The 25,390-nt window shown below is 51.2% G+C and overlaps 1 protein-coding gene across 1 annotated transcript in view; it reads right to left on the bottom strand.

Annotated features, from left to right (window-relative positions):
- The window catches only part of LOC119848287 (ceramide synthase 2-like), a 115,118-nt gene that overhangs the window by 5,956 nt on the left and 83,772 nt on the right, over positions 1-25,390 (bottom strand). Inside the window, exons 8-10 of the mRNA XM_038383905.1 lie at positions 20,324-20,452; positions 19,590-19,696; positions 16,660-16,816 (exon numbers count right to left, since the gene is read on the bottom strand). Of these exons, the coding sequence (XP_038239833.1) occupies positions 16,660-16,816; positions 19,590-19,696; positions 20,324-20,452 (393 nt within the window). The remainder of the gene's footprint in view (positions 1-16,659; positions 16,817-19,589; positions 19,697-20,323; positions 20,453-25,390) is intronic.

Genomic DNA, 25,390 nt, shown 5'->3' with positions numbered 1-25,390 from the left:
CCTCTCCCCTCCTCCTTTCTGGTGTCTCTCCTTCCCTCCCTGCTCATGATGGAGGGGGATGAGATGGGTGGGGCTCCTCCAGTAGCCCCAGCTACCTCTCCCCCACCTGCCCCTCTGTCACCCCCCAAAGCCTCTACCTCTGCCGCCGAACCATCTGCCATCGCCCCCACTGGGGCACCAGCAGTGACAGACACCGGGGTGACCTCCACTGCTGCAACGTCTCTCACCCCTCAGATTCGGGGGGAGTCCCCCCAGCCAGCGGGAAGGGCCAGGGGAAGAAGAAGGGGAAGGGCCCCGCTAAAAAGACCAGACCCTCCATAGCAGGGGCTGCCCCCAATGCCCCGGCCCCATCTCTAGCTGGGGTGCCCCTCCCCGCTGTTCCCTCCACCACCTCTGCGGGTGTCCCTCCCACGGCCCCCAGAGCATACGCCCAGGTGGCGGCAGCCCCCCCGCCTGCCGCTCCATCATCTCTCCCGCCCCCCGCCTCCGCTACCATCTATAGCGGCCGGGGCCCCTTTCCCACCATGATCAGGAAGCACGGCGTCCGTTGCCTCCTTGTGCCCGCCTCGCCCCACGTGGAGACCTATGTGCGGGCGTTGGCGAGGGTGGTGCGGCCCACGGCCATTGTGGCGGCCTCCAAAATGTATGGCAAGGTCGTCTTCTTCTAAACATTGGAGGCCGCTGCCCAGGAGGCGGTAGAGAAGGGCCTGGTGGTGGGGGGCATCTTTGTCTCCTTAGAGCCGCTAGAGGACCTGGGCGTCCGCCTGGTCCTGACCTATGTCCCTCCCTTTCTCCCCAATGCCGCCCTGTTACCCGCTCTCTCTACCCTGGGGAAGCCCATAACTGTCATCAGCCCTCTCCCGTTGGGCTGCAAAGACCCCGCCCTCCGTCACGTCCTCTCCTTCCGCCGGCGAGTGCAGCTTCAACTGCCACCGGCGGCGCGTGACGGAGAGGCGCTGGAGGGGTCCTTCCTAGTCCCCTACCAGGGGGCCCGTTACCGGGTGCATTACTCCACGGGGGAGGCCCGGTGCTACCTCTGCCGGGTGATGGGGCACGTCTGGCGGGACCTGTGAAGGAGGGTGCGGCAGGGACACTGCCGGGCATGGGAGAGGGCCCGCCCCAAGGGGAATCTTACCTCCCTTGTGCTGCCCCACCATTACCACCTCACCTGAGCCATCGCCTCTGCCCCCTGACACAACCCCTGCTAGCCAGCCCCCGGATGATGTCATGGAGGGCTGGGCCCTACTCCAGGGGAAGCGGGGCAAGCGGAAGGCTCGAGCTCCGCTCCTCCCATCTGAAGCGGAGGCTCCCGGAAGACCAGGAAGGGGGGCACCGATGCCGAGCCTTCCGCTTTACCCACGGGTGTGTTCCATCCACCGGTGCCGGCTGGGGAAGACGTGGCAGCACTGGAAGGCGGTATCTCCCCTCCACGGGAGTCCCTCTCCTCCAAGGCCCCCGAGGCGCCATCTGAAACCTCAGTGTGCCCCGAGGCAACCGTCGCGTCAGGTGGCAGCGGAGAGAATCCCGGGGTGGCGGAAACTGATCTCCCATCAATATATGAGGAGATCGAGGTCCTGGGTCTGACCCCGGTCACCCAGGGGGAGGACGACCCTATGCCAGCGGGCCTCGATATATGCGACTTCACTCCAGCCCCCCTTTCCCCATGCTCCCTCCCCCTAACTGTTGCTTCCGCTCCCACCTCCAAGGGGCCCCTGGACTCCTCCATCAACCCGGCTGTAGATGGCACCCCACTGAGGGCCGCCGAACCTGTTGAGGCGATGGCCAGTGCCACGCGGCCGGGACCTGAGCCACCAGGGGCACCCATCGTTGGTGAGGAGCATTCGACCTCCTTCCCGGGAGAGGACCCTACAGAAGAGAGTCCACCCCCTGATGCCGTGGCTGCCAAATCCACCATAGAGCCTGCGCCCGGCATCACTGAGAGCCCTCTCCCTACCCAGAATCTCGCCTCTAACCCTGCCCCTGCCCCGTCCCTATCCCGTCCACCTCCCGAGATGTTATTGCCGCCCCTGGGGCTGTCTCCTTCCCCTTACCAAAAGATGACCCCCAGGGAGTGGCCTTTGTGTTTACCCGTCCTGACCTACCAGGGGCTGCTATCCTCCCTCTGCCGCCCCCTGTCGCCCCAGCATTCAGGTCAACCCATCAGGAGCCCCGTCGGGGGTCCGCACCCTGTCTGCCCGTCTCGGTGGGCCACGGGGCTGTACCAAGGGCCCCGTCGGGAAGTAACCAGACCATAACCCCAGCCCCCCATGCGCTGCGAGAGGAGTTGCGGGAGTTTCTAGAAGACATCCGTGGCTCCCGCAACAAAGTCCAGCTTGCCCTCCAGCGATGGGGGGACTTTAATCAAATCCTCCGGGCTGCAAGGGCCCTCATGGGGGAGGGTAAAAGGACCGGGAGGCAGGGCGCCGCGGCCTACCAGCGGGTCCGCCTCTTCCGTGACTCCTTACTCACCTACGGGGTGGGTCACGGACTGCTGCGTGGCCCGCCGGGAGCCGCGAGCGTCCCTACTGGTGAGGATCCCCCCCAGCCCTCCTCATGGCACCCTTTACCATCGCAACATTGAACACCCGTGGCTGTAGGATGGGTCTCCGCAGGTCCCAGGTGCTCTCCTTCCTTCGGGAGGGGAGGTACTCTGTGGTTTTCCTGCAGGAGACCCATACGGATCCGACCGCCGAAGACTGCTGGCGGCTGGATTGGGGGGACAGGGTCTACTTTAGCCACCTCACAGTTCATACGGCTGGAGTAGCGACCCTGTTCTCCCCCGACATACGGCCCGAGGTGCTGGGGGTCACCGAGGCTGTGCCGGGCTGCCTGCTGCACCTCCGGGTCCGCATGGAGGGGCTCGTAGTCAACCTCGTCAACATCTATGCCCCAGCAGCGAGCCCGGAGCGGCTGCAATTCTATCAGCAGGCGTCCGCCTTCCTCGGCACTTTGGATCCTCATGAGTGCCTGGTCCTGGGAGGGGACTTTAACATCACCCTTGAGGAACGGGACCGCTCGGGGACCGAGCAGAGCCCGGCCGCCGTCGCCGTCCTCCAGGAGATAGTTGAACACCACTCCCTGGTGGACGTCTGGCGCGACCACCACCCGGATGACACTTCCACGTTCACCTTTGTCCGGGTGGAAGCCCATCGGTCGCGCCACTCCTGGTTGGACTGCATTTATTTATCACGCTTTCATCTTTCACGAGCCCACTCCTCCAGCATCCGGCCGGCCCCATTTTCTGACCATCATATAGCCACCGTGACAGCCTCCCTTTGTGCAGAGAGGCCGGGGCCGGCCTATTGGCATTTTAACAACAGCTTGCTGGAGGATGCGGGCTTCGTGGCGTCCTTCCGGGAGTTCTGGCTGGCCTGGCGAGGGCAGCAGCATGCCTTTTCCTCGGCGCGGCGGTGGTGGGACCTAGGGAAGGTGCGCGCCCGGCTCTTCTGCCGTGACTACACCCGGGGCGCCAGCCGACGGAGGGATGCGGCGATAGAGCAGTTGGAACGAGAGGTCTTAGAGCTGGAGAGGCGTCTGGCCGCCAGCCCCAAGGATCCACCTCTCTGCGGAGTGTGCCGGGAGAAGCGGGAGGAGCTCCGGACCCTCGAGGACCATCAGGCCCGGGGTGCCTTTGTTCGATCCCGCATCCGTTTCCTTCGGGAGATGGATCGCGGCTCCCATTTCTTCTACGCCCTGGAGAAAAAGAGGGGGGCTAAGAAACATATCATCTGCCTACTGGCAGAAGATGGCACCACCCTCACGGATTCGGTGGAGATGTCCGGGAGGGCGGGAGCCTTCTACGCAAGCCTTTTCTCCCCGGATCCGACCGATCCTAACGCTTGCAGAGTGCTTTGGGAGGAGCTCCCGACGGTCAGCGTGGGCGACCGAGACCGGCTAGAGCTGCCTCTCACTCTGGCCGAGTTCTCGGAAGCCCTCCGTCGCATGCCCACCAATAAATCTCCGGGCATGGACGGGCTGACCGTGGAGTTCTACTGCGTGTTCTGGGACGTCCTGGGCCCAGACCTAGTCACTGTCTGGGCCGAGTCTTTGCAGAGCGGGGTCCTCCCTCTTTCGTGCAGGCAAGCCGTGCTCGCCTTATTGCCGAAGAAGGGGGACCTCCGCGATTTACGAAATTGGCGTCCTGTCTCGCTCCTCAGCATGGACTACAAAGTCGTGGCAAAAGCCATCTCACTGCGGCTAGGGTCCGTGCTGGCGGACGTGGTCCACCCAGACCAGACCTACACCGTCCCGGGCTGCAGCATCTTCGACAACCTATATCTGGTCCGGGACCTATTGGAACTTGGGTTTAGGGATGGTCTGTCGTTCACCCTCCTGTCCTTAGATCAGGAGAAGGTGTTCGACAGGGTGGATCATGGGTATCTCCTGAGCACTCAGCAGGCGTTTGGATTCGGACCCAGGGTTGTGAATTTTCTCCGGGTGCTGTACGCTTCCGCAGAGTGTCTGGTCAGGCTCAACTGGACCCTGACTGAACCGGTCAGCTTCAGGCAAGGAGTACGGCAGGGGTGCCCCCTCTCAGGCCAGCTGTACGCTCTGGCGATCGAGCCCTTCCTCTGTCTCCTCCGAAGGAGGTTGACAGGGTTGGTGCTGCGGAAGCCGGAGCTGCAGCTGGTCCTGTCGGCGTACGCTGATGATGTGCTCCTCGTGGTCCAGGACCCGGGTGACTTGGTGCGGGTGGAGGCTTGCCAGGCCATCTATTCGGCAGCGTCCTCTGCGCGGGTCAACTGGGTCAAGAGCTCTGGCTTGGTGGTAGGGGACTGGCGGCAAGCGAGCTCCCTCCCACCCCCGCTTCAGGCCATCCGGTGGAGCACGGGTCCGCTGCTCTATCTGGGCGTTTACCTTTCTGCCACGCATCCCTCTCCGCCGGAGAACTGGCAAAATTTAGAGGGCAGGGTGATAGAGCGGCTCTGGAAATGGACAGGACTACTCCGGTGCCTCTCCCTTCGAGGGAGAGCGCTAGTGTTTAATCAACTAGTCCTGTCCATGCTCTGGTACCGGCTCAACACCCTGGTCCCGGCCCCGGCTTTCCTGGCCAACCTCTGGACATCGATTCTGGAGTTCTTTTGGTCAGCACTGCACTGGGTCCCTCTAGGGGTTCTCCATCTACCTCTGGAGGAGGGAGGGCAGGGCCTAAAATGTCTGCTCACTCAGGTCCATGTCTTTTGCCTCCAGACCCTGCAGAGGCTCCTTTATGGTGCAGGTAGTCCGGCGTGGAGCATACTGGCACACGTCTTCCTGCGCCGCTTCCGAGGGCTCCGATACGACAGGCAGCTCCTTTATCTCCATCTGAGAGGTCTTCCGCGAGACCTCTCCGGGCTGCCGGTCTTCTACCAGGACCTCCTCCGGACCTGGAAACTCTTCACAACGACCAGGTCCGTGGCGGCCACCGAGGGGGCAGATCTCCTCGCGGAGCCCCTGCTATACAACCCCCAGCTCCGTGTGCAGGTGGCGGAGTCCCGCTCGGTGCGCCACCCAAGGCTGTCTTCTGGGAGAGAAGAGACAACGAGCAGGTTGCTATCAACTCAAATAGAGGACTCATGAGGGTGGCGAGCACTGTATTAAGGTCCCACAGTGGGATCATTTCCTTTACAGGAGGAAACAGGTGGACAATACCCTTCAGAAATCTCATTGCCATGGAGTTTGAGAAACACTTTCCTTGGATGGGAGGATAGAAATCTGAGATTGCCACCAAGTGAACCCTCAAAGAGCTAAAAGTTACACTTACAGACTTCAAAAGAAGCAGGTAGTCCAAAATGTCCTGAATGGGAGCTGATATGGGCTGGATTCACTTCAATGTTGACCAAATGGAAAAACTCTTCTGCTTTGCCAAGTAAGTAGACCTAGTAGATGGTTTTCTACTATTAAGCAAGATCCTCTGAACTGCTTCTGAGCACTGACCTTCATCCTCATCTCGCCATGTACCATCCATGCTGTGAAGTGCAGACTGCCAAATGCCAGATGAACAACCTGGCTGTGGTGTTGAGTTAGCAGGTCAGGAAAAAGAGGAAAAGATCTGGGAGGTCGAATTGAGAGACTGAGAAAGTTGGAAAACCAACACTATCTTGGCCAGGGCAGCTCAATAAGTATCAGTTTGGCATGGTGTAACTTGAGTTTGAGGATAACTGAGGGAAGAGAGGGATGGGGGAAACAGGTCAACTGATGAGATGCCCCGTTCCCTGAAGATGTACCTCACCACACTACTCTGAGGAGAGAATTCATGGTTGTCCAAGAAAGTCCTTCTGAGACAACTGGTTTTGAGAGCCTGGTAATTGAGCTGCTGCGGGCATGTTTTCCTGGATGCAAATGCCAAAATTTTATAGCCTCTTGACAAAGCTGGTTGGAACAGGCTCCTCCCTTCTTGTTCACATAATACACTGCGGTGGTATTGTCAATGACCACAAGCCCTGAACCTTTAACGTTCCTAGATGCACTCCCCAAACTACTGTGTAAGCATCGGTAACTACTGTTCTGGTCGGAAGAGGACACCATGACACACATTGTTCTGTTCCATTCACTGCTGTAGTGAGTCCAGTATTTCTGGAGGTACTCAGAAAAGAGTGGCAACTTGGGTGACAGGCCAACTTCAACCATGAGCAAAGAGGACAAAGCAACATCTTTGCATGCTGAACCACATACAGCATGCAGCCCTATGGCGCAGTAAGTTCAAGCATACACAGACCGTGGCTGAAGGATGAGACTGGAGGTCCAGACAAAGGTGCCAAATTGTCTGGAATTGTTTGTATGAGAGAAAGGCCCTCAAAGTCATAAAGTCTATTCAGATCTCAATGATCTCTATTACTTGACAGGTTTCAGAGTAGCAGCCGTGTTAGTCTGTATCCTCAAAAAGAAAAGGAGGACTTGTGGCACCTTAGAGACTAACAAATTTATTTGAGCATAAGCTTTCGTGAGCTACAGCTCACTTCATCGGATGCATTCAGTGGAAAATACAATGGGGAGATTTATATACATAGAGAACATGAAACAATGGGTGTTACCATACTCACTGTAACCAGAGTGATCAGGTATAGCTGGTGAACTATTACCAGCGGGAGAGTGGGGGGGTGGAAACTTTTTCTGTAGTGATAATCAAGGTGGGCCATTTCCAGCATTTGACAAGAACGTGTGAAGAACGGGGGGAGGAAATAAACATGGAGAAATAGCTTTACGTTGTGTAATAACCCATCCTCTCCCAGTCTTTATTCAAGCCTAAATTAATTGTATCCAGTTTGCAAATTAATTCCAATTCAGCAGTCTCTCGTTAGAGTCTATTTTTGAAGTTTTTTTGTTGAAGAATTGCCACTTTTAGATCTGTAATTGAGTGACCAAAGAGATTGAAGTGTTCTCTGACTGGTTTTTGAATGTTATAATTCTTGACGTCTGATGTGTGTCCATTGATTCTTTTACGTAGAGACTGTCCAGTTTGCCAATGTACATGGCAGAGGGGCATTGCTGGCACATGATGGCATATATCACATTGGTAGATGTGCAGGTGAAAGTGCCTCTGATAGTGTGGCTGATGTCATTAGGCCCTATGATGGGGTCCCCTGAATAGATACGTGGGCTTTGTTGCAAGGAAAGGTTCCTGGGTTAGTGGTTCTGTTGTGTGGTGTGTGGTTGCTGGTGAGTATTTGCTTCAGGTTGGGGGGCTGTCTGTAAGCAAGGACTGGCCTGTCTCCCAAGATCTGTAAGAGTGATGGTTTGTCCTTCAGAATAGGTTGTAGATCCTTGACGATGCGTTGGAGAGGTTTTAGTTGGGGACTGAAGGTGATGGCTAGTGGCGTTCTGTTATTTTCTTTGTTGGGCCTGTCCTGTAGTAGGTGACTTCTGGGTACTCTTCTGGCTCTGTCAATCTTTTTCTTCACTCCAGCAGGTGGGTATTGTAGTTGTCAGAACACTTGATAGAGATCTTGTAGGTGTTTGTCTCTGTCTGAGGGGTTGGAGCAAATGCGGTTGTATTTTAGAGCTTGGCTGTAGACAATGGATTGTGTGTGTGGTCTAGATGAAAACTGGAGGCATGTAGGTAGGCATAGTGGTCAGCAGGTTTCCGGTATAGGGTGGTGTTTATGTGACCATTGCTTATTAGCACCGTAGTGTCCAGTAAGTGTATCTCATGTGTGGACTGGTCCAGGCTGAGGTTGATGGTGGGATAGAAATTGTTGAAATCATGGTGGAATTCCTCAAAGGCTTCTTTTCCATAGGTCCAGATGATGAAGATGTCGTCAATGTAGCGCAAGTATAGTAGGGGCATTAGGGGACGAGAGCTGAGGAAGCGTTGTTCTAAGTCAGCCATAAAAATGTCGGCATACTGTGGGGCCATGTGGGTACCCATTGCAGTGCCGCTGATTTGAAGATATATATTGTCCCCAAATGTGAAATAGTTATGGGTGAGGACAAAGTCACAAAGTTCAGCCACCAGGTTAGCCGTGACATTATAGGGGATACTGTTCCTGACGGCTTGTAGCCCATCTGTGTGTGGAATGTTGGTGTAGAGGCTTCTACATCCATAGTGGCTAGGATGGTGTTTTCAGGAAGATCACCGATAGATTGTAGTTTCCTCAGGAAGTCAGTGGTGTCTCGAAGATAGCTGGGAGTGCTGTTAGTGTAGGGCCTGAGGAGGGAGTCTACATAGCCAGACAATCCTGCTGTCAGGGTGCCAATGCCTGAGATGATGGGGCATTCAGGATTTCCAGGTTTATGGATCTTGGGTAGCAGATAGAATACGCCTGGTCAGGGTTCCAGGGGTGTGTCTGTGCAGATTTGTTCTTGTGCTTTTTCAAGGAGTTTCTTGAGCAAATGCTGGAGTTTCTTTTGGTAATCCTCAGTGAGATCAAACGGTAATGGCTTATAAAAAGTGGTGTTGGAGAGCTATCTAGCAGCCTCTTGTTCATATTCCAACCTATTCATGATGATGACAGCACCTCTTTTGTCAGCCTTTTTGATTATGATGTCAGAGTTGTTTCTGAGCATGTGGCTGGCATTATGTTCTGCACGGCTGAAGTTATGGGGCAAGTGATGCTGCTTTTCCACAATTTCAGCCCATGCACGTTGGCGGAAGCACTCTATGTAGAAGTCCAGTCTGTTGTTTCGACCTTCAGGAGGAGTCCACCCAGAATCCTTCTTTTTGTAGTGTTGGTAGGAAGGTCTCTGTGGGTTAGTATGTTGTTCAGAGGTGTGTTGGAAATATTCCTTGAGTCGGAGACATTGAAAATAGGATTCTAGGTCACCACAGAACTGTATCATGTTCGTGGGGGTGGAAGGGCAGAAGGAGAGGCCCCGAGATAGGACAGATTCTTCTGCTGGGCTAAGAGTATAGTTGGATAGCTCAATATAGTTACAGCTCCCAGAACACAGAGGCCCTGGACCTACTGAAGAAACAGTGACTCATGAGAGGAGCTCTGAATAGAGACAGAATGGGGGTTGGGAGGGGAAAATGGAGAGAAATTGAATAGCATAACTTGATCCTACAGTGCTTATGGCTTCCCAAGTGCTGTAGAAGTGAGACAGCCTGTCCCCAAACTGAGGAGATGGGATTGAGACATTCACCACTGGTATGCTGCTCTCGATACAGAAGGCTGCCTGCCCGAAGCTGGAGGAGGACGGGCTGATTAGGTAAAATTAGATCCAGAAGGTCTTCTTCTGTTTGTCTTGTTCCCTTTTCTGGAGTAGTCTTGGTGCCTTAACTTGTAAGATACCTGTCCGAAAAACTGAGGGCGATACTGCTGCTGCTGTTACTGACCCGCAAAATGACATTTCTTTGTGGTTGGGGTATAAATCCCCAAGGAACGCAGAGTTGCTTGAGAGTCCTTAAATGAATGTAAAGTCTTATCTGTTTTATCAGAGAACAAACATCAACATCAAGGGCAGGTGTTCTACACTCTGCTGGGTCTCTGGAGCTATGCCAGAGTTTTGCTAACATGATGCCCTTCTCACTGTAAATGCTGATGCCATACCTCTGGAAGCTGCATCCGCTGTGCCTTGTGCCGACTGCAAAGCCATGTTAGCAACCAATCGGCTGTCTGCAATGGACACCTTGAACCCCTCCCGAGAGGATTCAGGTGACTTGTCTGTGAATTTTGCTACCAAACTTAACTCCCAAAATCTTATTTGGACAGCAGCACATGCTGATTTGCAATGCGCATTTGCAAGGGAAAAGTCGGGTAGATTTTTCCTCCTATGAAATCCAGCCTCTTAGCTTCTTTGTCCCAGGGTGTGGATTTGTATCTCCTTCATCGCGACCTCTCTTTAGCTGTTGTTACAACAAGAGAGTTAAGAGCAGGATGTGAATTAAAGCACTCGAACCCCTGAACAGGAATGTAATAATGCTTGTCTGTACAATTTGTTGGAGATGGCAAAGAACCTGGGGTCTTCCATGAAGTTTGGGCAGGTTCTAACAGTGCTTCATTTGAAGGGAGAGCGACCCTCCCCAGGGTCGAGGACTGAAGAATGTCTATCAGACTGTGCACAAACTCAGCCTGACGACCCAGGCTGAAGCCATTCGTCTGAGAAGCTCCTGATGTGCCTTAAAATCTTCAGGCACTGGGAAGGAACGTTCCAGTACCATGGAATCATCGGGGGATTAGGACGAAGATGGAAGTGGAGCCACTGAACTGTCCTGCTGCAGCGCAGGTCCCTATATAAGTGGCTCAGTCTGAACCTGCTCTGAGGAAGCAGCCTCCATGTGAGTCTGTAATGTAGGTGGCCAAGCAGGTGGCATCATGGGTTGGTAGGGTGACATGACCCTAGAGTGGGTCAAGAGTTGAAACTTTACCGAACATGAAACATCCCATGGAGGATAGGGATATGGCATTGCTGGCCAGTAGGAACTAGGCCAAGAACACTGGTCTCTGCTGTGGGAACTGTGCCGATCCTGGTACCGATTGTGGTGCATAGGAGGTCTCAACCATCTCCTAGAACAGTGTCTGGATGGTGAGGGAGAAGGGGAGGATGTCTCCAAGCTTGATCCCAATGAACCCTCAGAGTCTTCAGAAGGTAATGGAGGGAGCTACCCGAGGTGGAACGAACAAGGGTCCAGCCTTGTCCAGAACCCAAACGCTGACTGCATCAGTATCGCGGCCAAGGAAGTCAGCACCCTGAGGCCAGGCAGGGGCATCACACTCCCATGTGGGATGGCGCCGGGATCGGTACTGATCCTGAAGATGGGGCATGCACCACAGTCGTTATTGGTACTGAAGATAGGAACTGTGCTGATGGCGTCCTGGGTACCGATCAGAAGGCCGACTCTGGCTGTGCACTCTGAATGTTAGGTGGCGCTGAAGTTAGTGCCAACAATTGGGACACATCAGCAATCGCTCTAGGCAGCACTGTCTGTACCGACAAGGACCTGGCAACTGAATGCTCCTGACTAACTGGGAAATCAGGAACAGGGAGCCAAAGCAAGTCTGATTCTGCCTGGCACGCTAATGGCATGGAAACAGCTGGAAACAGCTGGTGCCGATGTTGTTGGTACTGGACTCAATGGGTGCCCCATGGGTATTGGAGTCCATGGTACAGCACCGACCTGATGCTGCCTTGGCACTGGAGAGTAGGTAGATGGCCAGCTCTATCTCATGTACTGAAAGAATCCCAGAGCCAGTCTTTGTACTTCCTGGCAAAGGAGGAGGATGCTTCCCAAGCTCTGGAGTGGCTGCTGTGCCATGTTTGGAAACCTGAGGGAGGAAAGCGATCTCTCCTCCACCTGGGTTAGGTAGCAGAGTCTGGCTGAGGAACACAGGCTCACTGAGGCTCCCAAGTTGTCTGAGGGGCAGAATGTTCTGTGGAGGTCCCCATTGCTGATGTGGCCTGTGCCATAAGGTGCTGCAAGAGTCTCCAGTCCCCTGCTACCACCTGCAGTTCTTGTCTTAAGAGGCTGCAGATGGAGCATCTCTCTTCAATGTGCCCTTCTTCTAGGCACAATAAACACCATGTGTGGGGATCACAATTGGGAATAGCCACCCCAGTGCTTAAACTCCAGTAAGCACATCCCTCCAGGACAACTACTTACCCTAATGAACTATTTCCAACTAATAGTACGGGTATTACTGTTAACTAACTGTCAACTATTTACAGCAAAATCTCAGAGGACTGAGATAGGAAACTGTGTGAGGAAAATGCCCACACAAAATACTTCAACTTGAGCTGTGGACAATGAGAAGGAACTGAGGGGGGTTGGGGATACAACCATGGGAAAGGCTATGGGAGCGCTGCCCCTGTGGTACTGCTAAGCAAAACTCTATGGCATCAGTGCGCTGGGCTTGCGTGCAGCTGACTGGAATAAACATCTGCAGTTGCTCGAAGAAGAACTGTGGTGTTTCCGATCTCACCGGGTGGTAACTTGGCCCATGGTGACTTTACAATGGAGAGCACTGCATTTCTGGTGACTGTAACTGTAAGGAATTAAATGCATAGTGGGCAGGTTCATAGCCTAATCCTTTACAATCCCTTTCAATCTTCCAGTCCGACCCCTGCACAACACTGGCAACAATGTCACAAAGTGACTCCTGAATCAGATCTGTAGCTTCTGCTTGAACTAGAGCAAACCTTTTAGAAAGAGACATCCAAGACTTCAAATGATGGAGAATCCGCCATATCCTAAGCAAGTTGTTCCAATGGTTAGTTACCCTCACTGTTAAAAATCTGCACCTCATTCCTAGTCTCAATTTGTCTAGCTTCAGTTTGCAGTTTATTGTGTCTGTGTCTGCTACAGTACAGATCTTTTTAGTATCAGAAAATTCCACCTCCTTGCAGGTACTCAGAGTAGCAGCCGTGTTAGTCTGTATTCGCAAAAAAGAAAAGGAGTACTTGTGGCACCTTAGAGACTAACAAATTTATTTGAGCATAAGTTTTTGTGAGCTACAACTCACTTCATCAAGTGAGCTGTAGCTCATGAAAGCTTATGCTCAAATAAATTTGTTAGTCTCTAAGGTGCCACAAGTACTCCTTTTCTTTCTTGTAGGTACTGATAGACTGTAATTAAGTCATCTCTAGAGTTGCAGGAAAAAAATGGTGTAAATCATAGAATATCAGGGTTAGAAGGGACCTCAGAAGGTTATCTAGTACAACCCCCTGCTCAAAGCAGGACCAATCCCCAACTAAATCATCCCAGCCAGGGCTTTGTCAAGCCTGACCTTAAAAACCTCAAAGGAAGAAGATTCCACCATCTCCCTCGGTAACGCATTCCAGAGCTTCACCATCCTCCTAGTGAAATAGTGTTTCCTAATATCCAACCTAAACCTCTCCCACTGCAACTTGAGACCATTACTCCTCGTTCTGTCATCTGCCACCACTGAGAACAGTCTAGATCCATCCTCTTTGGAACCCCCTTTCAGGTAGTTGAAAGCAGCTATCAAATCCCCCCTCAGTCTTCTCTTCCGCAGACTAAACCATCCCAGTTCCCTCAGCCTCTCCTCGTAAGTCATGTGTTCCAGTCCCCTAATCATTTTTTTGCCCTCCACTGGACGTTTTTCAATTTTTTCACATCCTTCTTGTAGTGTGGAGCCCAAAAGTGGACACTTTACTCCAGATGAGGCCTCACCAATGTTGAATAGAGGGGAACAATCACATCCCTCGATCTGCTAGAACTGCCCCTACTTCTCCTTCCCAAAATGCCATTGGCCTTCTTGGCAACAAGGGCACACTGTTGACTCATATCCAACTTCTCATCCACTGTAACCCCTAGGTCCTTTTCTGCAGAACTGCTGCCTAGCCATTCGGTCCCTAGTCTGTAGCGGTGCATAGGATTCTTCCCTCCTAAATGCAGGATTCTGCACTTGTCCTTATTGAATCTCATCAGATTTCTTTTGGCCCAATCCTCTCATTTGTCTAGGTCCCTCTGTATCCTATCCCTACCCTTCAGTGTATTTACCTCTCCTCCCAGTTTAGTGTCATCTGCAAACTTGCTGAGGGTGCAATCCACGCCATCCTCCAGATCATTAATGAAGTTATTGAACAAAACCGGCCCCAGGACCGATCCTTGGGGCACTCCGCTTGATACCGGCTGTCAGCTAGACATGGAGCCATTGATCACTACCCGTTGAGCCCGACAATCTAGCCAGCTTTCTATCCACCTTATAGTCCATTCATCCAGCCCATACTTCTTTAACTTGCTGGCAAGAATACTGTGGGAGACTGTGTCAAAAGCTTTGCTAAAGTCAAGGAATAACACATCCACTGCTTTCCCCTTATCCACAGAGCCAGTTATCTCATCACAGATAACTGTGAATACTTTGTTTTTCCTCCTGAAAAATGCCAATTTGGGTCAACCATAATAATCTGTGAATTGAGGTTGATTTTGTTGGTGAATCATTTCAGGGGAAAAAAAAGGGAAATGTCAAAATGGTTTGTGTTTAGGCATTTCCAAAATGAAACTTTTAGACTTTTTGTTTTGGAGAGATATTTTGTTTCAGTATATCCCTCAATTTTGTTTAAGAACATATAAAATATTTTTAAAAACCTCAAAATTGAAACAAAACATTTAGTTGGGGGTGGACCTAAATGTTCAGGACATTTGAACATCTGTGCAGGGACACCTCCTAGAAAAGACCAATCCTAGCCTTTTTTTTAGGTGCATGTCCATGTCTGTTGAGAGTAATAGCAAGTGGAACCTGAGCAACTCAAAGGGACTGGAGAAGGGGCATGAATCTGGCCGGGTATCTGCAATACTGTATCTGGTCCTGGGTATCTTAATATTAGAAAGATGCCAACACTCAGAGCAGGGCAATCAAAATGACTAGAGAGCTGGAGAGAATAGTGTGAGATGCTCAGAGCTGAATATGGCCATCTGGGCTAGGAGGGGTATAAAGGCTGAGGAGGGAGAGGAATTGTTTTTGCTGGTTAGTGGGAAGAGAATAGGAGCAATGAGATGGAATTAGGCAAAGGAAAAATCTAGCTGGGGATCAGAATTCCAGGGCGTTGGGATGGTGTCCCATGGGAGGAGGAGAAATCCCATTGCTCTAGTCATTTAAAACTAGACTGGACCGTTGGCCTAGGAGCTCTCTGAGCTGCATGGGTATTAGCAGGACTGCAGCCATCACTTCCACCCTGGGGCCTGAGTGGGGATGCCAGCTTCAGACAGCTCTGCTGAGTGGAAGGGGAGGCTTCCAGCTTTGCTAAGCTCTGCCTGAGTCCTGGGGGCTGCTGGGAAGCTTGGAAGGTGCCCAACTCCCTTTGACAGTCACTTGTAAGGACTTGTGCTCCTAAGTCTCAGAGGTGACTTTGCAGATCTCCCCTTAGTTGCTGGTGCTGTGCCTGATGCCCTGCCCAATCCTGGGGTTTGTTTCTGGGGCTAGTTAGAATGGGTGAGCCCTGAGCTGTGCTGCAGGACTGGGCACTGCTCTTTGACGTGCCCTGCACTTTCCCGTTGCTTTACTGGAGAAAAATTTTCTTTGAACTTTTGTGGGAGAATAAAAAGAAGAAGGAGAAAAGGAGGGAAAAAGGAGCAGGAAACTAGATCCACTAAAGGAGCCGGAGTCTTGGACTGAACTGTGTGAATTCTCTGGCTGATCTTCTCTAAGTAAGGGAGATCATGCCACATCCTTCCTAATGCTACTTGGGCCACTCAGAGTCTTTATCGTTAAAAGCAAAGTTTACACACCTGGCTGTGGATGCTGCACTATTATTCCCTGCTGAGCTCTGCTGAATTTGAAAGTCTCTGAAATATATTTTTGCACATACCACAAGGTGAAGTATTTTTAGATAGAACATGAATTAATTCTGGATATAACTGAGTGTAGTTTTCCTCATGGCCCATTCCTCATCTAATAAGGCTTTCTTCTATTCTGTTCATCTTTTTACACTGTGCCCATCACCGTGGTAAATGAGCACCTTCCTGTCTGTCAAATTCAGTTCTTTTCCACCCCAGGGGAAACTATGGGTAATTAATGAGTGTTATTTTTCATTTAGTTAGTTGGGGTTGCTCTGTGTTGCTCTTAGGAAAGGCCAGGTATTTGGACTGGAACAGGGCATGGTGACTGCTTATTCTCGGTTCTTGTAGGATAGTGTCAGAATCAGAGACCAATAAAAGAGAGTTTAGCTGTGAGAGCAGCTCCCATCTGTCACTATGCTGGCCCTTCCTGCTATTTCTACTGGGCCCCACTGCCCCTTCCTACAGCCTGGTTTCTGGCAATCTAAGATTGCTAAGACTGTGCCTTCGCCTTTGGGAGAGCATTTCCTTCTGTGCAGCAATTCAGTGTGACAGAACATGCTGTAGATTAGAGTCACAAGGTGTATCAATAACAAATGGGAAAAGATGGCACTGGAAGAGCTCTGGGGAAGATGCTGCAGGGGATCATTAGTGACATGACAGAGTTCCCCTTCTCCAATTTCTGTGATCCTGTGACAAATGCAGATCACATTGCCCCCAATTTGGAGGTCCTGACTCCGTCTTTATGCAAGTTTTACTCAGGCAAAACTTCCTTTGACTCCAGCATGGATCCCCCCTGAACAAAGATGTCAGGTTTGGGCCCATTATTAACTTCCATGGAAGTTTCACCTTTAGGGCCAACACTGCCAATGAGCCTGGCCCCCACTCTGCACTGCGAGGAATATAAGCCCCTGGATTCTAATAGGATGCAGAATCCACCATGGACAATTGAGAATCCCAGGAGCCTAGAGGGAGGGTACAGGAGACTGTTAGCGGATTCATACCGTGCCACACAGGATGAATCTGTAGACCATATGAATAATTAGGCAGGACCAGAAGATGTGCAGCAGCTGCAGAATCATCAGGAGAGCATTCATGAAATAGTACCCGAAGAAGGGCTGGTAGAGCTCCATGGAGTAGTAGTATGTGTTGTAGAGCACCCTGCCAAAGAGAGAGTCCCCATGAGCAACAGGCGAGATCTTAGCAGGATTCAGCAAGGTTCAGCTCTAGCCATGGGTGCACATCAGTCCCTACCCAGAACACTTGGGAGCCAGCCCCCAGCCAGGGATGAGCTGTACTTAGCTCTCCTTTGCTGAGCGAAGGTGGCAGGAGCTCCTCCTCTCTCAGGTATGCACCAGGCCTTAGCCCTGCATCTCTCACCACTGGCTCTACATCTCACTCAGGTGCTGTCCGTACTGGGCTGTCTGCCAAAGCTCCGGCCTGTGCTCAGCACGGTTACAAGGCAGCTGCCTCTGGTCATGGTGGCAGACTGCGTTTTTGGGCCAGCTCCTCTGGCCCTCCTCTCACCCCCACTGCTTTGCACCCATCTGGTGTCACAGAGCAGCTAGTTGGGTGGGGAAGATCCCCAGGTGGTGGCGAGCCAGCTCAGCTGGTTCTTATGCCACTTCTCCCTTGCAGCTCCCAGTGCAGGGGTCACACTGGGGTGTGATCAGAGTGCAGCTGCGCTCTGGGCCATTACAGCTAATGGGGTTTAGAGCAGCCTGAGGTGACCAGTACTTTGACTGCAGGTGGAGTTGTGGGTGCTCAGCACCTCTGAACATCAGGTCGCTGGTGCATTTCAAGTGGGCATCCAAAGCAAGAGGCCATGTCTGAAAATGTGGCTTCCCCGTCTACGAGCAGATTGTAACCGAATTTGGGGAATGGCCGGTATGTCCAGAACGAATGAAAGGAAATAGTCGCTCACACCAGGCGTGGTCACAGCCTGCAGGACTCCAAGCCACAGGAGACTCAAATACTGCGGCTAGAGCTTTAAAGGGCTGACAATCTGGTGAGCGATAAAAGCATGTGCAGGCAGGGTAGGGCTATGGGGGAGAAGGCCTCAGGGCATAAGGGGATCACAGAACAAATGTAGTCCTTGGAATGCCCCTGTGCTCCGCTCCATCCCCACATATAGCATTGTACAATTGGCCAGGTGGACTGTGGGGTTTGGGGCTTTTCTCTCAAGTTTCTCTGGGCCAGACATAGGATCTCCTGCTCCCTAATTCGCACATTCCCTAGACCTCCCACCTTCTAAAATCCAGGTCCGACACTCTTTCCAGTCACACCTGGTTTTGTCACAGCCTCATCCTCCCTTTATTTTTTCCAAGACCAAACTGCAGGGGCTGGCTGACTGGCTTGCACTCCTTGATCTACAGACAACCCTCACTCCCCCTGCCCAGAGCTGCTTCTCCCCTTTCAGTCTTTTGCTGTGCAGCTGAGTGAGCAGCTGCCCCCGGCTCTGGCTGGCAGCTGCTGAAAGCTGCATCTGGCTTCTCTGGAAAGGAGAAATGTGACAGATGGTGAGAGAAGGGATTAGGACTGATCTGTCCACATGGGAACAGTAACTGGCTGCTATCTGACCCTGCTGCATTGTTTCTACCTTCACTCTTATCCTTAGCCCTTCTCCTAGGGCCTGAGATCCTCCATGCTCAGCCTGCCAGCCCAAACCCATGCAGGCTGTGTTGGGTCACAGCTCCCCAGTTATTTCTAGGGCTCCTTAAGTGCCACCAGGTCCCAGCTCAAAACTAACTGGAGCCTAATCACACTTCTGGCTCTGAGTGAGCTACAAACACATTGTTTTTGTGTGTCCGTCTGATGGGCTCAGAGCTCCCCAGCGGGGTTGAGAACAGCCAGAGGGTTATTTTAAAAACTGACCTAGGTTGTAAGTTAGCTTTTTGTCTATGGTGTGTTTTTCTGGACTGATTTTCCTGTATCTGTATGAAAAGTAAAGTACAACCATACCCCAGCACTGGGTTTCACCGCACCTGGGGGAGTGGCTGGATTCCAAGTTTAATAATGGTCGGGGGCCAGGGATACATGCAGAACTACAGACCCCTTGCAACGCAAACAGTGCTCCCTGTAGGGGGCTGCACAGAGACTAAGGGAAGAATCTGGCCTTTCTGCAGTAACTACATGTTTAGTTATTATTGGCCCGTTGTCTTACTGTCACATTCGTCACTCCATGGGGAAATGCCCTCCAGGGGGGATATGCTCCTCTTCAGGCCACTGTGGTTCCTGCCCCTTCTTTCCTCATACTCTTTTCCCTCTCTCCTCCTCTTCCTGGGTCCTGGGAGCCTCCTCTGCTCCTCCCTCTGTGTGTCCTTTGCTGCAACATCTCCCAGTTCCCAGCCCCACAGACTTCATTCACACCTGCTTCCCCCCCGAACCCCTCAATGCCTGAACAGTCAATGATGACACCAAAGTTGATTCTCCAGTCCGATGAATGGGGGCAGGAGGGTTCACACTTCTGTGTCATGTGTCAGGCTTTTCTATAGACTCAGGCACAGGGGTGTGTCTGGGAGAGACTTGGAAGGTGGCAGCACTATTTGTCTCAGACGGATGCGCTCATATGCTGGGGTAGGGAGATTATAGAGCTGAGGCAATGACCACGAGGAGACCTGTGGCAGGCAAGCAGCCCAGTGTGGGTGGGGAATGACCTGCCAGAGGCCTGTGTGAGATGGTAACTCATGGAAACACCCTGTGCCAGGGAATCACTCTAGTCTTCTGGCCTCCAAGGCCACATGTGCCCAGCTCATCCCTTGAGCAAGGCTGGTCACATATGCATATGCTGCAGCCCTGCTATGGAGGGGCAGGTGCTTGGAGATGGAGGGAGCAGAGGCTGTAGCTGGGATTTGGGGCCAGGCCGGCTGCTCCTGACTCTGAAGTGATTCCCTAGGAAGCCCTTTCGAAGAACCATACTCTAGCGCAGACTCACTTGTAGGGGAAAATGAGCAGGCGGGTGATGAGGAAAACAGCTGAGAAGATTATGAAGAGCCCGTCACAAATTCGTCTCCACTTCATATAATTGAATATCTTGGTTGGCTGAAAAGAAAAGAAAAGTAAAAGAGAGCAGCCTGGGAGAGTGCCCCAGCAGTGACTGCATGGCGGGAAGACATGGGGAGAGGGGCAGGGGCAGTCCCATTGCTGGCCCCCTCAGCAGGGAGTCTAGGATGGACAGGGCTGTGAAGGCTGATCTCCCAGCCCAGACAGGGGTGAGGCATGAGGCTGGGTGTGTTTGGTCTCCAGAGTTCTCTGCCAGTGGCCCATCCTCCTGAGCTGCAGCACCCTGCTTTTCCAATCCTGGGCCTGCACTAGCTCAGCCAGCGCTCTTCAACTTGACTGCATCAGCGTGGGGTGAGCCAGGCCAGAGCCCACCCAGCTCCTCCCGTTCAGTGCTGACTTGCCATGACCCCGCTTTTCCTGCAGGCAGACACTGCCAAGAGTGCAGAACTGGAGTATGGAGAAATGTCCACTAGAGACAAGTCTGAGACCATGTAGCTCATTTCACAAGTGGATTTAGCCAGGCTCCAGCACAAGTCTCCACAACTGTAAGCTTCTGCATTGACTCACTGGACTGGCCCAGGATTTATTGGAAAACCAAACGCAGATTCTCGTGGGCTGCACAGCGATTTCCCCCCCCCCTCCCCCGCCCATAGATGTGGTGCTCACCTCTAGGATACAGTCTGAAGCATCATGGATCACCATCACCAATGTCCCAATGCGGAGGTAATTGGCACAGTAGGAGAAACAGATCAGGAAGATGGTAGCCACATGGTGGACAATCTGCTGACTAAGGTCCTGATGAGAAAAGGGATGAGCATGTACAGCAGAGATTAAAACACAAGACCCACCCTCTCTCCTGGCAGAGCACATTCTCCTCCCGACCAGAAATAAAAGCTCTTCCTGCTACGAGGCACAAAGCAGCTCCCAGACTGCCCTCCCACAGCAGCTCTCTAACCTGGCCACATTCTAGAGCTCTGAGCAGCCAAGAGAACTTTGTCTACTCCCTGGTGGCTGTGAAAGGGATGAGGCACTCATGACTCTTGGATGACCCACAACCAGAAAAATGGGAAGAAAGAGTCAATGGTGGCAAACTCGGTCTGATCTGGGCAAACTCACACACACAGAACTCCTACAAACTGTAGTAGAGCGAGAGGGCCTGGAGCACGGGGTCTCGGGCCAGACCTGAGGCCTGAACCACAATCAGCAAAGTCAGGCCATGCTAGGAGCCAAAGTCAGGCCCTGGCATACGGCAGATGCTTGCTCACAGTTTCACTGTCTGGCACATACACTTGTCAGAGGTACGGTGAGCGTGGGTAGGACACAGGAACTCCTAAGTACTAGGTACCAGATAGACATGTTAACACATTCTTGGGAGACGGTATGAGAACACCCTGACCCTGAGTAAGGTAAGGACAGGAGGACAGAATAATCAATGGGGATGTTTTGTTCGAGCCAGCAGGAACCAGGTGTAGGGCTGGTAACTAACCATGTCAGGAGTGTGATACGTATAGGATGACCAGATGTTCCGATTTTATAGGGACAGTCCTGATATTTGGGTTTTTTTCTTATATAGGCGCCTATTACCAACCACCCAGTCCCAATTTTTCACACTTGCTAATTGGTCACCCTAGATAGGTAACTTGTTTGTAACAATGTGTAAAAGAGAAGTCATAGGAGGGGCACATTTGTCCAGCTGAGGGGGCAGTAGAAAGTCCTGCAGCTGACTGAGCTGGTCCATTGTCCTGAGCATACATTGTTAGTGTGCCTGTGTCTCCTATGGGGCGCTAGGACCATGCTTCATCGACAATAAACCTGGCCAAGTGCCTTTGCTACTGAACTGAGCTTGTGGTCTTTCTGGGTAGTATTACTGATTTCTGCTGAACCACCTATCTGTGCAGGGCTGGGACAGTACATGGAGAAAGCACACATGCACCCAACTCACAACGCAGACCTATGCCCTACAGTGGAGGAGGCAAAGAGAAACCTCCCCTCTGCCGTAGAGCAACACTAGCTCCCACCTCTGCTCTGTGCCCATGTGCAAGTCTACACCCTCACCTCACCTATACCTGCAACTCACCTAATGCCTGCAATGCACACCCCACCCTTATCTACGCATGCACCCACCCTCCCCTCTGAACATGAAGCCTTATATGGCAGCCTTAAGCCTATGCAACCACATAGAGCCCCATGTCTCCTGGAGCCCTGGTCACATGGACACGATCAGCCTGCATGGCGGTCAGCTGTTTCTATTCCCATCTCCAGCACTAGTGTGGCATGGCAGATCAAGGGCAGAATTTACAAAAACATTCACACTTTGGGGGATCCCAGCTCACAATGCCGAAGGCTGGACACCCTAAAGAAGCTGGCACCTTTGGAAGTTTGGCCGTGTAGTTCTCCACCTTCCCAGAGGGGAGGGAAGCCCTGTTGTTGTGAAGAGGAATCCAGTCTAACCAGTGAGGAGTGAAACCTGCAGAACCAAGGACCAGGCCAGCACACACAGTCTGAATATTCTCTTCAGTGTGAAGTGTAAGAGGTAGAGACAAATGATATGTCTTGAATGATTAATAACAATGTCTCCTGGCCCTCGAAAATTAGAAAATATCCATTTCTGTTATCACAAAATAGGATCCACCCAGCAAGCAAAGACAATAAGAAAATGATTAACGTCATGTGAGACACTTTGGCTATGCCTACACTATCACTTTTGTTGGTAAAACTTTTGTTGGTCAGGGGCATGAAAAAAACACCCTGACTGACATAAGTTTCACCGACAGATGTGCCGGTGTGGACAGTGCTATGTTGGTGGGAAACACTCTCCTGCCGACAGAGCTACCGTTGCTCGTTGCGGTGATGCTGATGGTAGAGCTCTTTCCGGTCAGCACACAGTGGCTACCCGGGAGACCTTACGGTTGTGCCACTCTAAGGGCTGTAATGTAGACATAGCCTTTGTTAGACTAGGAGTGTAAGAGGTTAGGAGTTCCACACCCCAGGAATAGAAACTAAAATAGCTAAACGGGAAGATTGTTAACCACAGAGGCACAAATCTCCCATAATTTACATATAGATTAAGCCTCCTTCTACCTCCCAATTTAGCTAAAAGGCCTCCAAAAAGTTACCATGCAAGGGTATCGCCTAGCTTTCCTGTGCAAAGTGGCTCACTGCACACTCGGAGTTGGTCAAGAGTTGGATTTGGAAGTTGGGAGTTAACCAAACTAGAAATAACTAGTTGTGAGACTGAAAGTTAACAAGTGGGGCAAACTGCCAGTTACCCCAAGAAACTCAAATCACATGTTTTCACCTCAGATGAAACTATACATTTGTTTGCTTTGTAAATCAAATATACCATGGATAATCTGTTTTGCCCCATCAACATGTCTTTCATCCCAAATTAATGATGCATATTTGCTTGGCCTGGGAGTCAGATTTACATCTCTCTATATGTGGATAATGTCTCTTGTTCTGTTGCAAACCCTAAATAACCCAAAATCAAAGAATGTGTGAAGCATGTCCATCAAGTTTGGAAGATTATAAGAGATTTTGTTGGTTTTCATTATAAATAATTGTGGCACTCTAGAAGCAATACGATTTATATGGCATATGGAAGAGGCGTGTTAAAAGATATAAACCACAGTATAACTTTGCATTACTATAAGAAACTGTCTAAAAAAGGGGAAATTCCAATAAATAATGTGGGCTAATATTGAAATACAATCCTTGAATGAATCAAACATAAAAAACAAATTTGTTAGTCTCTAAGGTGCCACAAGTACTCCTTTTCTTTTTGCGAATACAGACTAACACGGCTGCTACTCTGAAAACTGTAAGGAGAGTGATCACTTAAGATGAGCTATTACCAGCAGGAAGTTGGGGGGAAGGAGGAAAATCTTTTATGGTGATAATCAAGGTGGGCCATTTCCAGAAGTTAACAAGAATGTCTGAGGAACAGTGGGGGGTGGGGTGGGGGGAGAAATAACATGGGGAAATAGTTTTACTTTGTGTCATTACCCATCCACTCCCAGTCTCTATTCAAACCTAAGTTAATTGTATCCAATTTGCAAATTAATTCCAATTCAGCAGTGTTTCATTGGAGTCTGTTTTTGAAGTTTTTTTGTTGAAGGATAGCCACTCTCAGGTCTGTAATCGAGTGACTGGAGAGATTGAAGTGTTCTCTGACTGGTTTTTGAATGTTATAATTCTTGACATCTGATTTTGTGTCCATTGATTCTTTTACATAGAGACTGTCCAGTTTGACCAATGTACATGGCAGAGGGGCATTGCTGGCACAGGATGGCATCTATCACATTGGTAGATGCGCAGGTGAACGAGCCTCTGATAGCGTGGCTGATGTGATTAGGCCCTATGATGGTGTCCCCTGAATAGATAGGTGGACAGAGTTGCCAACGGGCTTTGTTGCAAGGATAGGTTCCTGGGTTAGTGGTTCTGTTGTGTGGTGTGTGGTTGCTGGTGAGTATTTGCTTCAGGCTGGGGGACTGCTGTAAGCCAGGACTGGCCTGTCTCCCAAGATCTGTGAGAGTGATGGGTCGTCCTTCAGGATAGGTTGTAGATCCGTGATGATGCGTTGGAGAGGTTTTAGTTGGGGGCTGAAGGTGATGGCTAGTGGTTTTCTGTTATTTTCTTTGTTGGGCCTGTCCTGTAGTAGGTGACTTCTGGGGACTCTTCTGGCTCTGTCAATCTGTTTCTTCACTTCAGCAGGTGGGTATTGTATTTGTAAGAATGCATGATAGAGATCTTGTAGGTGTTTGTCTCTGTCTGAGAGGTTGGAGCAAATGCGGTTATATCATAGAGCTTGGCTGTAGACAATGGATCATGTGGTGTGATCTGGATGAAAGCTAGAGGCATGTAGGTAGGAATAGCGGTCAGTAGGTTTCCGATATAGGGTGGTGTTTATGTGACCATCGCTTATTAGCACCATAGTGTCCAGTAAGTGTATCTCTTGTGTGGACTGGTCCAGGCTGAGGTTGATGGTGGGATGGAAATTGTTGAAATTGTGGTGGAATTCTTCAAGGGCTTCTTTTCCATAGGTCCAGATGATGAAGATGTCATCAATGTAGCACAAGTAGAGTAGGGGCATTAGGGGACGAGAGCTGAGGAAGCGTGGTTCTAAGTCAGCCATAAAAATGTCAGCATACTGTGGGGCCATGCAAGTACCCATCGCAGTGTCGCTGATTTGAAGGTATACATTGTCCCCAAATGTGAAATAGTTATGGGTGAAAAAAAGTCACGAAGTTCAGCCACCAGGTTTGCTGTGACATTATCGGGGATACTGTTCCTGATGGCTTGTAGTCCATCTTTGTGTGGAATGTTGGTGTAGAGGCTTCTACATCCATAGTGGCTAGGATGGTGTTTTCAGGAAGATCACCGATGGACTGTAGTTTCCTCAGGAAGTCAGTGGTGTCTCGAAGATAGCTGGGAGTGCTGGTAACGTAGGGCCTGAGGAGGGAGTCTACATAGCCAGACAATCCTGCTGTCAGGGTGCCAATGCCTGAGATGATGGGGCGTCCAGGATTTCCAGATTTATGGATCTTGGGTATCAGATAGAATACCCCAGGTCGGGGTTCTAGGGGTGTGTCTGTGCGGATTTGTTCTTGTGCTTTTTCAGGGAGTTTCTTGAGCAAATGCTGTAGTTTCTTTTGGTAACTCTCAGTGGGATCAGAGGGTAATGGCTTGTAGAAAGTGGTGTTGGAGAGCTGCCTAGTAGCCTCTTGTTCATAC

This window comes from Dermochelys coriacea, chromosome 25 (genome assembly GCF_009764565.3).
Source record: "Dermochelys coriacea isolate rDerCor1 chromosome 25, rDerCor1.pri.v4, whole genome shotgun sequence".
NCBI classification, from domain to species: domain Eukaryota; kingdom Metazoa; phylum Chordata; order Testudines; family Dermochelyidae; genus Dermochelys; species Dermochelys coriacea.
The sequence above is the reverse complement of the archived record's forward strand: the minus strand, read 5'-3'. Positions and strand labels throughout refer to the sequence as shown.